This window comes from Microcaecilia unicolor, chromosome 1 (genome assembly GCF_901765095.1).
Source record: "Microcaecilia unicolor chromosome 1, aMicUni1.1, whole genome shotgun sequence".
NCBI lineage: Eukaryota > Metazoa > Chordata > Amphibia > Gymnophiona > Siphonopidae > Microcaecilia > Microcaecilia unicolor.
Window position 1 is genome coordinate 302,796,771 of NC_044031.1, and position 16,348 is coordinate 302,813,118.

The following is a 16,348-nucleotide window of genomic DNA, read 5'->3' on the forward strand; positions in this document are numbered from 1 at the left end:
AAGCATAGCGAAGGCGGTACTGGGACGTGCTTAACACATGGGCATCCTCGGCCGATAATGGAAAAAAGAAGGGCGTCCCTGACGAGCACTTGGGCGACTTTGCTTGGTCCATTTTTTCTTGCGACCATGCCTCAAAAAGGTGCCCTAACTGACCAGATGACCACTGGAGGGAATCAGAGATCACCTCCCCTTACTCCCCCAGTGGTCACTAACCCCCTCCCACCCTAAAAAAAACCTTCAAAAATATTTTTTGCCAGCCTCAAATGTCATACCCAGCTCCCTGACAGCAGTATGCAGGTCCCTGGAGCAGTTTTAGTGGGTGCAGTGCACTTCAGGCAGGCGGACCCAGGCCCATCCCCCCCCCACCTGTTACACTTGAGGTGGTAAATGTGAGCCCTTCAAAACCCACCACAAACCCACTGTACCCACATGTAGGTGCCCCCCTTCACCCCTTAGGGCTATGGTAGTGTTGTAACAGTTGTGGGGAGCAGGGGCGTAGCCACGGGTGGGCCTGGGTGGGCCTGGGCCCACCCACTTTCCCTCCAGGCCCGCCCAGGCGCCCATTCACATCCTTCGCTCGCTGCTTCTCCCCAGGCTCCGCTTCGCTGCATCGCTCAGCACTCTTCTTCTTGCCTGTCGCGCGGTGCTGCAATTCATGCAGGCGGCTGTGCTCTCCCCTGCCGCGTCTATCCGGTCCTAACAGGAAGTGCATCAGAGGACCGGATGGACGCGGCGGGGGGGAGCGCGGCTGCCTGTGTGAATGCCTGCGCAGCGTGCAGTGTGGCGGGCGAGAGGAAGAGTGCAGGGAGCGACGATCATGCGGCGAAGCGGAGCCTGGGGAGAGGTGCGCATAGCTACATTTGGTGCGCTCACTCTGCCAAGGTACCGGGCAGGCAGCGGAGCAGAGGGAGAAATCTTGTTTAGTGGGAGGAGAGGGAGAAATGCTGCCTGGAGGGAGAGGGGGATAGGGACAAGAGATATGGGGTGGATGGAGAAGGAGAAATGTTGCATGGGGGAGGGGGAGGGAGAACACAGGGAGAAATGTTGGACACAGGTGAAGAGAAGGGAGAGATGGTGCATGAGGGTGGAGGGAAGGAAGAGAGAGAGAGACAAAGGGGTAGAGGGGGGCAAGAAAGGGAGAAATCTTGTATATGGGGCTGGAGGGGAGGGAGAGATGGTGCATGGAGAAGAGAGGGAGAAATGTTGGGCATGACAGTGGATGGGAAGAAGGGAGAGACGCTGTATGGGTGGAGGAGAAAGACATATTGGACCTGGGGCACAAGGGAGGGGGAGACAGAGATGGTGGACAGTGGGAGAGAGACAGAAATGTTGGACATGGTGGAGGAAGGAAGAGAATGCTGCATGGGAAGGAGGGGGAAGACAGCTATTGGATCTGGGGTACAAGGGAGGGGAAAGAAGGATGTGGACAATGGGAGAGAGGGGGAGATGTAGGACATGGGGTTGGATGAGAGGCAGGGGAGATTCATAGGAGAGGGGAGAGAGGGAGATATTGGATCCAGGAGCAAATGAGAATGATGGAGAGATGCCAGACAATGGGAGGAAAGAGAGAGGGAGAAATGCTGGACCATGGGGAGGAGAGAAGGGACAGGGGTGGAGAGAAGAGAAGGGATAGGGAGCTAGAAGGGTGGATGGAGGAAGATGCTGGGAATGGTGGAACCATGTGGGAGATGCTGGAGAGGGCGGAGGAAGAGGGTGGCAAGGAAATGGATGAGAGGATAGTGATTACAGAAGATAGAAATATAGTAATGGGGAGTAGATTAAAGATGAAAGGGAATGGCTGGAGAAGGAGTGAGTTGGGTAATGGGAGAGCTAGTGGGTGAGAGAAGAAGATGACGATCTGATAGGCAGCTGTAAAGTAAAAAGAAGGAGAAAGGCGAGAAAGAGAGTAAAATTTGAGTTGACAGAGAGGCAGAAAATAAAAAAAAAAAGAGGAAGCAGCTAAAAAGGAATGATCAGTATGTCGGAGGTAGATGTAGTGAGGGAATAGACAGTAGAGAGGAGAAAAGACAAATGCACAGCAGTCACTTGAAGGAGAATTAGTAGACGCCAGGAAATTAGAAGCAACATAATGGAAAAATAAAATGTCCAGACATCAAAGGTAGAAAAAAGCATTTTATTTTGAATGTTTAAATGGAATATATTAGCTTTGTGAAAAGTGCATAGCAAATGTCTTTGCATTGTGTTCAGAAATGCATTTTTGTTTTTATTTCTTCAGGGTTGTAGTACATGTTAAGTTTAACTTCTTGGGGTTCTCAATTCAATTTTTGTGTAAATATTTTTATTTCTAACTTGTGATCCCTTGTTCTGTTTTTGGTGAGGGTCTGTCAGTGTGATAGTAATGGCAAGTACAGAAATCGGAAGGGAGGCAGGGAAGAGAGGGGATTGGAGAGAGTGCCCTCCTTTATTTTCCTACCTGGGCCAGAGCATGTCTAACACTGGCCCTTACCCTTGCTTTATAGCTGATGGGGCTCCCCAAGCATCCATCCTCCAAAGGCAGTCAGAGCTCCCTTCTACCAAGCTCTGCAGTTGGCGACAGCATCTTTGAGTTACTGACAACTAAGGATGCAAGGGGTGCCAGCTTTGGTCGCTTAGGGATGTTGCTGCTGCCTGCCAAGCTTGGTAAAGGGAAGTTCTGGCCACTTTCAGAGGAAGGCATCAGCTGACAGAGTTTGAGGATCCTCATAAGTATTTATATTTTGAGGTGAAGGTAGGGCGAGGCAGAGAAACTTTTGTGCCACCCACTTTGGGCTCAGGCCCACCCAAAATTGGTTTTCTGGCTACGCCACTGGTGGGGAGTGGGTTTTGGGGGTGGGGGTTGGGGGGCTCAGCACACAAGGTAATGGAGCTATGCACCTGGGAGCAATTTGTGAAGTCCACTGCAGTGCCCCCTAGGGTGCCCGGTTGCTGTCCTGGCATGTTAGGGGGACCAGTGCACTATGAATGCTGGCTCCTCCCATGACCAAATGGCTTGGATTTAGTTGTTTCTGAGATGGGCGTCCTCGGTTTCCATTATCGCCGAAAACCAGGGACGACCATCTCTAAGGACGACCATCTCTAAGGTCGACCTAAATGTTGAGATTTGGGCATCCCCGACCGTATTATCGAAACGAAAGATGGCCGCCCATCTTGTTTCGATATTACAGGTTTCCCCACCCCTTCGCCGGGACGTCCTGCGAGGACGTCCTCAGGAAAACTTAGGTGCCCCGTTCGATTATGCCCTTCCAGGTTTCCCAAGAAATCCTTTTGCTGACAGTGATTTATTAGGCTTTTCTACATATTTTATATTAGAGAAAGGAAGCTATTAATCAAATGAGGATCTGCTGTATGTTTAAAGATTTTTAAAGTTGAATTTTCAGAAGTTTATTTTTCCCCTAGGCCCCTAGTCCATAACAATCCTTCACAGCTTTTTGGTAATACTCCCAACCAGGGTGTATTTCTAAAGATATTGCAGTTACTTCTACCAGCTAGTCTGGCTGCTCCCCCAGCATAGACTATGTGCCCAGGCACTTTAAACACCAGGTGAATGTTTCCCATTGGCTCTTAAGCAGAACCTTTCACACAGTACTCTTTTATCACTGCTCCAAAACCCTGACAGTTCTTTTGTTAACAGCTTTCAGGTTCCTTCTTCATTTACTACTTATCATTTCTATAGCGCTACTAGACGTACGCAGCGCTGTACACTTGAAAATGAAGAGACAGTCTCTGCTCGACAGAGTTTACAATCTAATTAGGACAGACAAATAGGACAAATAAGAGATAAAAGAACTACTTCTGGGTCAATAACTAAGCCAACATTTTTCATTCAGTGGTGACCTCCTGAGCTTGTCCTGTGGCTTGACAGCTTTGTCTCTCCTGGGCTCTACTTCTTCCTTCTCTTCCTATTGTCTTCTTTGAAAACAGTCTGAGCTTTTCTTCCTTTCAGCAGCAGGCAGTCTAATTGGCCCTGGGTGTTTAATTACCATTCCTCATGCTCTGAGCCATTGGAGCCGACTCTGTGGGTGCTGTGGGTGCTTGAGCACCCTCAATATTGAGAAAATTCCTTGTATGTGTCTAGGGAGGGGTTATTTTCATTGGGCTTAGCACCCCCAATAATTTTGAAAAGTTGGCTCCTATGCTCTGAGCCCTTGCTGTTTCTTATTACATCTCCCAGATTGCCTGCCTGCCTCAGAGAATTCACTTCCTGTCAGTTCATGATTCTCAAGGACTACAACTCTCAGCATTCCCATGTGCTTGCCTTCTTTCAGAACTCTTCTATGCTCTCTGGTGCAAAGTATAACTAGTGTCATACTACCTAGCATGTCACTTCTAGATATCTGTGGATATTCAATGGATTTAACTAGATCAGTTTGACCTACTGAATACACCTGTTTAAAGTTATTCATATAAACTTATCTGGATAAGTTCAGCAAAGCAATTTTGGAAGCTCGACATCCAATTAAGTATAGCTGGAGAGCATTGATATTTTGCATTATCTGGCTATAACTAAAGACACACCTCTGCAATGTTCAAAGTACTGCCTTTTTATAACCAGATACATTTTGTTAGCGATAGGAATTTCGAAAGGCCAAAATTATTTTTAACATTAGCTTCAGATATCAGAGATGCACATTTCCAAAAGCTGACAGAATAAATCAAAGCCTTCCCATAACAGAATGAGCAGGAAAAAACTCTGTATAATCCTGGGGGAAGTAGGAGATACAGCAGCTATAGCAGCAAAATATATTGTATCATGCTAAGAGGCAAGTAATATAACCTGATCAGGGACAATATAGACCAGCACCCAATCCTGGGAATTGTCCTTGTTATTGTTCTGTCTGTACCCTGCAGTTTTACCTTATTATTAAAATTACTGTAAATAGTGAAAACATTAAAACATCTTTTTCTCACCTGGGGAAGATTGTCAATCCCTAATTGCAGCCTAGAAGCAGATGAGAGCAGGGAAGGGCACTATCTAGATTCCAGAAACATTGTAAAGAATATCCCGAGGCCTTTCCATAATTCACACAAACTCTCTGTGTGCTCTGCCTCATATTTCTTGGCATGGCAGACCTTGGCGTTTGCACTGAGTCCTTCACTACCCTCCTAATTTCTCCAGGGATTGCTTCTTATTCAATATCTTTTGAGTGCAATAAGTTTTTCTCTATGAATCTTACTTTCTTCAGACTCAAACGCAGAACTCAGGAAACCAGCTTCCTCAATTATTCTCTCTTCCAAGGACTTTTTCCCCATTCCAAAGTTTCGCAAGGTAGAAAGTGAGAATTTCCTCAGATCTTTCCAAGCACGGCCATATCTAGCCAAAATCATCCCTGAATAATTCAAACACAAAAAAGTGAGAGGCTTTCACATGCTCAGCTGTTTCGAGATGAACTTGTAGCTCTTACCTTTAATAGGTACTCTACCCTAGAAGCAATATGCAACCTCTTAGATGGCCACATGTAATAACATGCACAAGGGCCTTATTACACCGAGGTGTGCAATAATGTTATACTGTAATGCACATTATTACATCTGGCTGAAAGCTACTGACCCTCTGTATTTTAGATATAGACTCTTTTGTAAACTTTAACTTGTGAATTTTGTGCCTTGCGAACTCCTCTCTAGGCAAGGACATGGGGAGGGGCATTTTCAAAAGGATGTCCAAGTCAGAATGTCCGAAACGGATGTCCATCTCACATGCATTTTAGAACAGCATACGGCCTGTTCAAAAATACGTGAAATGGACATCCATGCGCTGAAAATGTCCAGCATGAATATCTATTTTACAAACTTAAACGGCCAAATTATAAATGGGTGACAACAAGGGACATGGATGTCTGTATAGCAGCATTCTTAGAAAACGGCCACACAGATGTCTACACAGAGCAAAGGAGTAGCCTAGTGGTTAGTGCATGTAACAAAAGAACATAAGAGTAGCCATACTGGGTCAGACCAATGGTCCATCTAGCCCAGTATCCTATTTTCCAAACAGTGGCCAAGCCAGGTCGCAAGTACCTGGCAGAAACCCAAATCGTCGCAACGCTCCATACTGCAAATCCCAGGGCAAGCAGTGGACTGTAAACCAAGGGACCCAAGTTCAAATCCCATTTTAACTCTTTTTTTTTTTTTTTAATTGTGAGCCATCCAACAACAGAAAAACACCTGAATGTACACCATTTTAATAGCCTTCAGGCTTTCAGGTGTCTTATATATTTAGGTATAGTAGGCAATTTTCTGTTTCCGGAAAGCAAACAAACAAAAAAAAAAGAGCTCAAGTGGGGTTTGAACCTAAGTCCTTTGGTTTACAGTCTACTACACTAACCACTAGACCAGTGGCGTTACTAGGGGGGCAGACACCCGGGGCGGCGCCCCGCCCCCCCCCCCTGATGCAGCGAGGACCCCCCCCCCTCCCCAGTGAAAGACACCCCTCCCGTGAAAAAGCTCCCCCCCAGGTGCATGCCGCTGGGGGGGGGGGGGGTTGCCGCAGCGCGTGCCTGCTACGAGTTTACTAACTTTGCTCGTTCGCTGCAGCTCCCTCTGCCCCGGAATAGGAAGTAACCTGTTCTGGGGCAGAGGGAGCTGCAGTGAACGAGAGAAGTTAGTGAACTCTCGCAGCAGGCGCGCACCACGGCACCCCCCAGCGGCGTGCACCCAGGGTGGACCGCCCCCCCCCCTTGGTACGCCACTGCACTAGACTACTCAACAAAACAGGAAGCAGGTCTCAGAAGAATGCTCATAATACCTGAAGCTGTTACACAGCCTGGCACCCCCTTCCAGTTTCATTTTCAGGGGAGAAGGAGGGGACAGCAACCACTGGGGATTAAGGAGGCATCATGCTTTAATCCCTCCAGTGGAAAGCTTCTCAATCAGAGCACCCTTTTGTAGCCTGGATGTTTCTTGCACTTCAGTAATTGCTGTCGGATGTCCAGATTTAAGGCCCTCCCTAGTCCCACTCAAAACATGCCCAGAACACTCCCTCTTGCTATTGGATATACTGCCTTTGTAAAGTCAGGATTTGGACGTTTCAAGAACATGGATGGCCATTTCGGCCTTCTGAGATGTCCATATACTTCAAAAATGAGTGCCATAGGTTGCTGCTTGCAAGATAACAACATATAACAGTCACATGGGCTAATTTTCTTTTCAGGTGTTCAAATAAGTCTCTCACAGTCATTAATCGCTTATATACAGTGAATATAAGTTTTTTTGTTCAAGGAAAAAGCCAGATACTCAGGAGCACTCGCTTTCATACATATGGGTGTATAATACAGGTATAAAGTTTTCCATTTTTAATTTTTTATACAAAATTATGATAATTTGGCAGCTTGCTTTCACAATTCATCTTCTCTACTGCATTTCACAGGGAAGAGGAATTACTTAAGATCCAAGGCTATATATCTGTTGAGATGTTTCCCCTCATACCATGAACATCTTTGTAGCCTAAGTTGGAGGGGACCTAGAATTCTCTCTCAACAGTTTGTCTTATGACACAGTCATTCACTTCTGTGTATCCCACGTTAAAACAAAATACAGATATTAACATGGAGCACCGTGGCACAAACCCATCACAATTCTCAGCTGGAATCCTTGGTCATGACCATGTCTAAAGAAGGAGCCTGGCATCATAGAAAAGATGGTATAGCCTTTCTGAATTGTTAATATTCAATTACAGTTCTGCACAGAGATCAATATATGCTTCTTTTTTTCCAGAAGTTTATTTTGAGTGGGTACCTCATGCACTCTTCTGCTGTGATGAAAATGACACCAACTTGACTACCCCACCTGCTCAGCTCCATTCTGCTCCTCCTTCCAAGCCGTATGAACATAAGAACATAAGCATTTCCATACTGGGACAGATCGAAGGCCCACCAAGCCTAGTTTCCAACAGTGGCCAATCCAGATCACAAGTACCAGGCAAGATCCCAGAACAGCAAAACAGTTGTTATGCTGCTTAATAAGCAGTGGATTTTCCCAAGTCTATCTTAATAATGGCTTACAGACTTTTCTTTTAGGAAATTATCCAAACCTTTTAAAAATCCTGCTAAGCTAACTGCTTTTACCACATTCTCTGGCAACGAATTCCAGGGTTTAATTACATGTTGAATGAAGAAATATTTTCTCCAGTTTATTTTAAATTCTTAGTGGCCTCATTGTGTGCCCCTTCAAAATGCAAAAAAGCAAATCACATTGTTCCTATGAAGAAGCCCTAGCCATTATTCCTTTTGATTGACAATCTTGGCATCACTAGCTACTTGTGCATGAGACCTCTTTAAACAGGAGGGTTAAATCAGCAAGCATCCGATTGGCTAAAGCCCTTATTGTGGCTTACAGTAACAAAAGATTTACTCTTGGGTCAACTACTTTTTAACTTGTAGAGCTGTACTAAATAACTTAACCGAGCTCTATGGTTAGGTGTGGGCAATTAGTTGGCAAGTACTTGCCTGCTGATTTGCCACAAATCCCCAAGTGTTCATAGAGGGGTAAGCGTGGCCGGTCAGCAATGTCCTCTGATTTGTTGATCAGTGCTTCCTTTATTACTTCAAACCCATTCAGGACGACCAGGTTTCTCCAACAAATCTGAAAGCTGAAGATGTTCCCAAACTTTTTACTCAGCTGTAAAGGACAGAATCAAAGAAATGTATTTCATTTAAAGCATTTCTATTCCACACCTTTCCCTCAATCATATCGTATTGGGTGGATCCCCAAAACATAACAATCTGATAAATCATATTCTAAAAACATTTAAAATAAAATCACAACAACTGAAAATGTAGAATAATGAGCTTTGTCCCTTCACAGCAAGAATTACCACACTAATTCTCTGGGGACAGATCAAAAAGCTAAACAGTCAATTTTCAAAATTATTTATGTGCAACTTTCTTTAAATTAGTCCCCTTATTTTCTAACTGCTCTAACTCTCTTATCTATCTATGAGCCCTGTTTACTAAGCCGTGCTGTAGGCACGCAAACGTTTTAGGAATATAATGGGGGTCTCTATCAGCGCACACTAAAAGGTTAGCGCACCTACAGCACGGCTTAGTAAGCAGGGCCCTATATGTTCCATTTTTGCATACACTCTACGCTATTAAAATGTTTCATTACGTATTGTGTTGACATTGTAAATAGTATACTATGCCTATTATCTTGCTGCACCATATGCCTGGAATAGACTTCCTGAGCCGGTACGTCAAGCTTCATCTCTGACCGTCTTCAAATCTAAGCTAAAAGCCCACCTTTATGATGCTGCTTTTAACTCCTAACCCTTATTCACTTATTCAGAACCCTTATTTTATCATCCTCACTTTAATATTCCCTTAGCTCTGGTTTGTCTGTCTTAATTAGATTGTAAGCTCTGTCGAGCAGGGACTGTCTCTTCATGTTCAAGTGTACAGCACTGCGTACGTCTAGTAGCGCTATAGAAATGATAAGTAGTAGTAGTATTGTTATCTGAATATTTTTACTGCTGTAATCGTCTTTTGCTCATGTTTGATTTATTCTCACTGAACACCGCCTTGAGTGAATTCTTTCAATAAGGCAGTAAATAAATCCTAATAAATAAATAAATTTAACCAGGCAGGAAAGGTTCCTGCCCAGATAGTGCCACTGAATATTCAGACAGACCACTGCAGCACTATCTGGGTAGTCCTGAGGCAGCCTGGGGTGGAGCTGAGGTGGAATTATCCAAGCACCGCAGATATTCAATGCCAATGTCCAGACAGTGAACTGGGTACATAAGAACATAAGAGTAGACATACTGGGTCAGACCAATGGTCCATCTAGCTTCTCCACAATAGGGAACTTGACCACCAAGCCCTCTTGATTCAACTGTGGATTACACAACAAAGAAAAAAAACATCCGCCAACACCTGACAGCTAGGTGTTTATATTGTATATCTCCACCCAATAAGTCATGATTAATTTGGAATAACTCTCAACCAGAATTGTAGGCATGTATATTATGATATGCGATATACATAGTAACATAGTAGATGACGGCAGAAAAAGACCTGCACGGTCCATCCAGTCTGCCCAACAAGACAAACATATGTGTAAACCTTACCTTGATTTGTACCTGCCTTATTCAGGGCACAGACCGTACAAGTCTGCGCAGCAGTACTTCCCGCCTCCCAACCACCAGTCCCACCTCCCATCACCGGCTCTGGCATAGACCGTATAAGTCTGCCCTCCACTATCCTCGCCTCCCAACCACCAACCCCGCTTCCCCCCACCTGCTCTGCCACCCACAGTTCCATTATTTTTTCAATAAGGACTCTGTATTTCTTTCACGCAGGGCCATACTTTGTATTGCTATTAGAATATTTTTACTGCTGTAATTGTCTATCATTTATATTTGATTTATTCTTACAGTACATTGCCTTGAGTGAATTCTTTCAAAAAGGCGGTAAATGAATCCTAATAAAATAAACAAGTCAGAGATTCGGTGGTTGGAGGCGATCGTAGCCACCGTCCCGCTGTTCGCGAGCAATATTGGGAACAGCTACATAATGGGGATTAAATGAACTGATCGAGTGGAATACCTTTATGTGTTTCACATCTTATTAAATGTAACAGTATACACAATGCAAAAGATAAAGATTGGCAAAATTATATACTAACCCCGACCCCACTCCCTATCCCGTCCTACCCTCCCTCTCCCCCCTCAACACCACCTTTCACAGTAACAGAACATTGTCGCTAGAGATAACATTACCAATGATTACATATTTAACAAAAGTCCTTTTCCAGCAGGAGTAAGAGTCATCCGAAAAGGAGACCATCTGCGCTGAAAGAGTAGATATTTAATGGTTGATTTATTATCCACTGCCAATCTTTCCAATCTCATCAAATGCATCATTTGGATATATAAGACTATTAAATTAAAAACAAATTGAAATTAATGACACTATTGCCCTCAACCTGAGTTTTGCACCTTTGCCACTCTAGTCCATTCCCTTTTATAGCTCACTATTCTAATGATTACTCATAGCAAATTACAAGAAACTATAACATCAGCATTAAAGATATAATAGATAATCCTATATAATAATTCTCTCCTCCAACGTTCTATGAACCTGCCTGCCTGTGTCCGTAACTTTCTTTGCTGGGCTCCGAAGCCCCAGCTGACGTCACTGGAACAAACCTCACAGCTGATCCTCCCCCCTCCCCCCGCACAACTGCCTCGCGAAAATAGTTGACCACCAAAAAAAAAACAGAAAAGGCTCGAGACACGGAACATCGGTGCTGGCAGTGACGCGCTGAACAGCCTCCCTCCACATTTACCGCCCAGCTGGTCTTCGCATTCAAATAGGGAACAAAGGTGACGGCACTGACGCGCTGAACCTTCCCTCCTCAGTTAACGCTGTGCTGGCCATCGCGCTGAAATACCAACAATGGTAAGGAGGGAGGGCGCCATCGCTAACTTCACTGTTCCCTGTCCAAGTCGGACTGAAGAGGGAGGGAGGGGGCGGGGTCTGCACCTCAGATGGAAGGTGAGCAAGGGAAGGAGGGGGTCATGGAACTCAGTTCCACACACACACTCTCTGTCACACTGTATCTCTACAAACTCTGAGGCAAACGCACGGGGGTCTGGTACTCCAAACAAAAGGGGGACTTCACCTAGGATGAAAGGGAGGGGGGCCTGTACCTCGGACGGAAGGAGGGGCCTGCAGCTCACCCTCCCCTCACCTATCCACACCCATCCTGTTAGAATATCAATGATATGCTTTGATGTCCCCATGCATACTTCCTACCCACCCCCTCCTCCCACCCTGTCAGACTGTCATAGTAATGCTTGAATGTTTTCACTTATATACACTGTCAGCTAGCACATTTGCTTATTTCCGATCTGAGGAAGAAGGGCAACCTTCGAAAGCTAATCAAGAAATATATTAAGTTATGTCCAATAAAAAAGGTATCATCTTATTTTCTTTTCCATGTTTTATTTTGTTTGATTTCTATTGATAACCTAATAATTATTAGCATCCTGTTTGCTTCTTTGGCTGTCGCTACACACTGAACAGAAGATTTCAGCATATTATCTACAATGACACCTAAATCTTTTTCTTGGGTGCTGACCCCCAAGGTGGGCCCTAGTATCAAGTAACTATGATTCAGATTATTATTTCCAATGTGCATCAACTTGCATTTGTCCACATTAAATTTCATGTGCCATTTGGATGCCCAGTCTTCCTGCAATATTTCACAGTCCGCACGTGTTTTAACAACCTTGAACAGTTTCGTGTTATCTCCAAATTTAATCACCTCACTCGTTGTTATGATTTCCATGACATTTATAAATATGTTAAATAGCACCAGTCCCAGTACTGATCCCTGTGGCACTCCACTGTTCGCCCTCCTCCATTGAGAGAAATTACCATTTAACCCTACCCTCCGTTTTCTGTCCAATAACCAATTCCTAATCCACATCAGAACCTTGCCTCCTATCCCATGACTCTTTAATTTTCTCAGGAGTCTCTCATGAGGAACTTTTATCAAAAACATTTTGAAAACTAGATACAATACATCAACCAGCTTACCTTTATCCACATGTTTATTCACACCTTCAAGAAATGAAGCAAGTTGGTGAGGCAAGACTTCCCTGGGTTGAACCCATGCTAACTATGTCCCATTAAACCATGTTTGTCTATGTGTTCCGTAATTTTATTCTTTATGTCACGTTTTCAAAGCAGCAACTAGATTTGTGAGCCCTTGGGCCACTGCCGAGGAGCGGCAGCGGCAGGCAAAACCACCCAACACCAGAGACAAGGCAGAACTCTGACAGAGACAGCTAGACTTCACCTGCACTTGACCGCCCTTCCCCAGGAGTTGAGCCCCTGGGTGCAGGTAGCCGGCAGGACTTACCGGACAGGGCAGGAACTGGATACCTTTACGTCTGTGCTCACCTCGCCCTCTGGTGGCCAGAACCAGTGGCTGCTGTGGACCATCACCCGTTCCAGATTTCAGCCCAGTCCGGTCCGGATCTTCCAGGCTGCCAGGTTTGCTTGTGCTGTTTGAGCTTGCACAGCCCGTAGCTGCCTGGTGATTGCAGCAGCTGGGTTCCAACTACTTCTGGGCTTTTCAGCCAACTTGGAACATTTCTGCTTTGCCTTTGCATTGCGTCTAAGGTCCCTGGTTTGTTGGTGCTGTGCTGCACTTCTGCCTAGTCTGATTTCCTGATTCTGGCTTTGACTCTGCTTGTCTACTGGACTATTCTTCTGCTTGCCGCCTGCCTAGACCTGGATTGTTATTGGACTTTTCTTCTGCCTTATGCCCGCCTAGACCCGGATTGTTACTGGACTATTCTTGCTGCCCGCCTAAGAGACCTTGCCTAGATTTGCCAGTACATTTGTTCTGCCTTGCTTCTGGTGTGGAGTGGTTTTGCCTGCCGCTGCTGCCCCTCAGCAGTGGCCCAAGGGCTCACTAACCTAGGTTCCACCTTTGTAAACATGACAATACCATCTAGGCTGAACAGGGTTAGGACTAAGGGTCAGAGGGGAAAGGAATATACATGGGCAGCAAGGCAGGAAACTGGGCTAGGACTCACAGACAGACAATACTACACAAGGCAGGAAATGGACAGGCTTAAGGGTCAAGAATTGAAAGCTGCAAAGCAGCCACTAAGAAAGGAAACATAGACAGGTAAGAGACAGAACTGAAAGCTGCCAGGCAGCCACTAAACAAGAAACACAGACAACCAAGAACTAGACAGAGAAATACAAACAAGAAACAAGACTGGGAAACAAGCAATACAGTACAAGATAAACTACACAAAGACTAGACTAGAATCAGGCAAGAATCTCAGACAATAAACTGGACTAGGCAGAAGTGCACAGAGCAGACCCACATACCAGGGACCTTAGACGATGCAAAGGCAAACACAGAAGTTTCTAGGTGATTAATAAAGCCCATCAACAGCTGAAGCTCAGCTGCAGGAATCAGAAGGCAGCTATGGGTGCTGTTCAGGGACAAACAAGAAGAGCAAGTCTGGCAGTCTGGAAGATCCGGACCGGACTGGGTTGAAATCTGGGATGGGTGACGGTTCGTAGCAGCCACCAGTTCTGGCCACCAGAGGGCGAGGTGAGCCCAGACAAGGAAACAGTCACTACATGACACTTTATAATAGCTTCCACTATTTTGGCCAGCACTGATGTCAGGCTTTCCAATCTAATTTCCCGGTTCACCTCGTAACCCTTTTTAAAAATCACAGTCACACTGGCCACCCTCCAATCTTCAGGTACTATGGACGATTTTAACAACAGGTTACATATTACTAACAGCAGATCAGCAATTTCATGTTTGAGTTCTTCAAGTACCCTTGGATGCATGCCATCTGGTCCAGGTGATTTACTACTCTTTAATTTGTTGATTTGGCTCAGTACGTCTTCCAGGTTCACTGAGATTTATTTCAGTTCCTCTGCATCATCACCCTTGAAAACCATTTCTGGTACAGGCAGATCTCTTACATCTTCTTCCGTAAAGAAAGAAGCAAAAAAGTAATTCAGTTTCTCTACGGCCTTGTCCTCCCTGAGTGCCCCTTTTGCTCCTTCATGATCTAACGGTCCCACGGATTCCTTTGCAGCCTTTCTGCTTCTGATACACCTGAAAAAGTTATTACTGTGAGTTTTAGCCTCTGCAGCAAGTTTCTCTTCATATTCTCTTTTAGCCTTCTTTATTAATGCTTTCTATCTGACTTGCCAGTGCTTATGTTGCTTCTTCTTTTCATTTGGGTCCTTTTTCAATTCTTTGAAGGACAATCTTTTAGTTGTAATAGTCTCTTTTACTTCATCTTTTAACCATGCTGGCTGTTTTCTTCCCACTTTTGAAAACACATGGAATGCATCTAGTCTTGGCTTCAAAGATGGTATTTCTGAATAACATCCACGCCCTATTTAGTGTCCTTTTAACTTCATTGTAACAATTTTCCTCATTTTATTATAGTCACCCTTTCCAAAATTAAATACAGCTACAGTAGATTTCTTTTGTGCGTTCATCCTAGATAGTAGCTCAACCTTGATCGTGTTATGATCAGTTTCACAGGGAACCCAACACAGCTACCTCTCACAGTATGCACTGCACACCATCAAGGACCAGATCCAAAATGGCTGCCCCTCTTGTTGGTTCCTGGACCAGTTGCTCCAAGAAACAGTTGTTTATTACATCTAGAAATTTTACCTCCCTGACATGCCCTGATGTAACATTTATCCAGTCAATATTGGGGTAATTGAAATTACCTATTATTATAGTGTTGTCTAATTTGCCAGCTTTCCTAATCTCTGTAAACATTTCTTCATTCATCTGTTCATTCTGTCCTGGTGGAGAGTAGTACAGCCCTACAAGAATACTCCTTCCCTTCACACATGGAAGCTTGCCAGGTGCCCTTGGCCTGGATTGGCCGCTGTCGTGGACAGGATGCTGGGCTCGATGGACCCTTGGTCTTTTCCCAGTATGGCATTACTTATGTACTTATGTACTTATATCCATAATGATTCCACACTGCTGTTTCATGTGGAATGTTTATTTTATTTGATTCAATTTCTTTTGAATAATTCACTCAAGGTGATGGACAACAAGAATAAGTCAAATGTAAGAACATAGTCTGTGTAGGTAGCAAGACGGATGTCCACGATTGTTTATGCCAAGCCTTTTAGAGTTGCTGCCACTGGAAGATGTAGAAATGGTGTTGTACAACAAAAAGGGAATTTTAGGTAATCAGTCTGGCCAAAAAGAAGAGCAGTGAAACAAGGGGGTACATATGTATATGTGGCAGCATACAGACATATTTATGGAGATTTTGATATATGCTGCCACTTAGAAGTGAAGAATTTCGTGAATCTGCATGTATAAGAGCAAGTAATGACAGCACCACCTTCTGAAAGTCAAACTTTGACTCAAGTGAGGTGCTTTTGAACAAAAAGAGGTGAGCATTTTCTCCCCTCAAGCATTTCTCCATATCCCATGTCCAAAAGAAAAGTTAGCCAGGGGTTATGCATAACTCTAAGAGATGTAAATGCTGAAAGAAGATTTGGCAACTCCAGCATTGGAGAACCAAGGCCAATGGCGGGCAGACTTCTACAGTCTGTTCCCTCAAATGGCAAAAGACGGGTGAAGCTTCACCAACTCTAGTGTTGTAGATCACTTTATTGTGCTGTGCAGCTCAGGGGGGAGGGGAAGACATCTTGACTGGTAAGCTGAATGCTGTCAGCAGCATCTGGGGATGATGTGTGGTCATAATCAAGACTCCATCATATCTGGCTGCCTATATGGTTGGCATGGTGGAGACTTGACAACCAGTGTTTAAGAATGGTTGATTGGGGCCTGCGGCTCTGGCCACCTTAGTGGGCAGATTGGATGG

At 44.7% G+C, this 16,348-nt stretch overlaps 1 protein-coding gene across 2 annotated transcripts in view; it reads right to left on the bottom strand.

Moving 5' to 3' along the window:
• LOC115473043 (cytochrome P450 2D15-like) overlaps positions 1–16,348 on the bottom strand; it is a 106,000-nt gene that overhangs the window by 69,156 nt on the left and 20,496 nt on the right. For both annotated transcript variants that reach the window (XM_030207668.1, XM_030207659.1), the window contains exons 2-3: positions 8,439–8,610; positions 5,175–5,327 (exon numbers count right to left, since the gene is read on the bottom strand). In XM_030207668.1, coding sequence (XP_030063528.1) covers positions 5,175–5,327; positions 8,439–8,610 — 325 coding nt within the window. The remainder of the gene's footprint in view (positions 1–5,174; positions 5,328–8,438; positions 8,611–16,348) is intronic.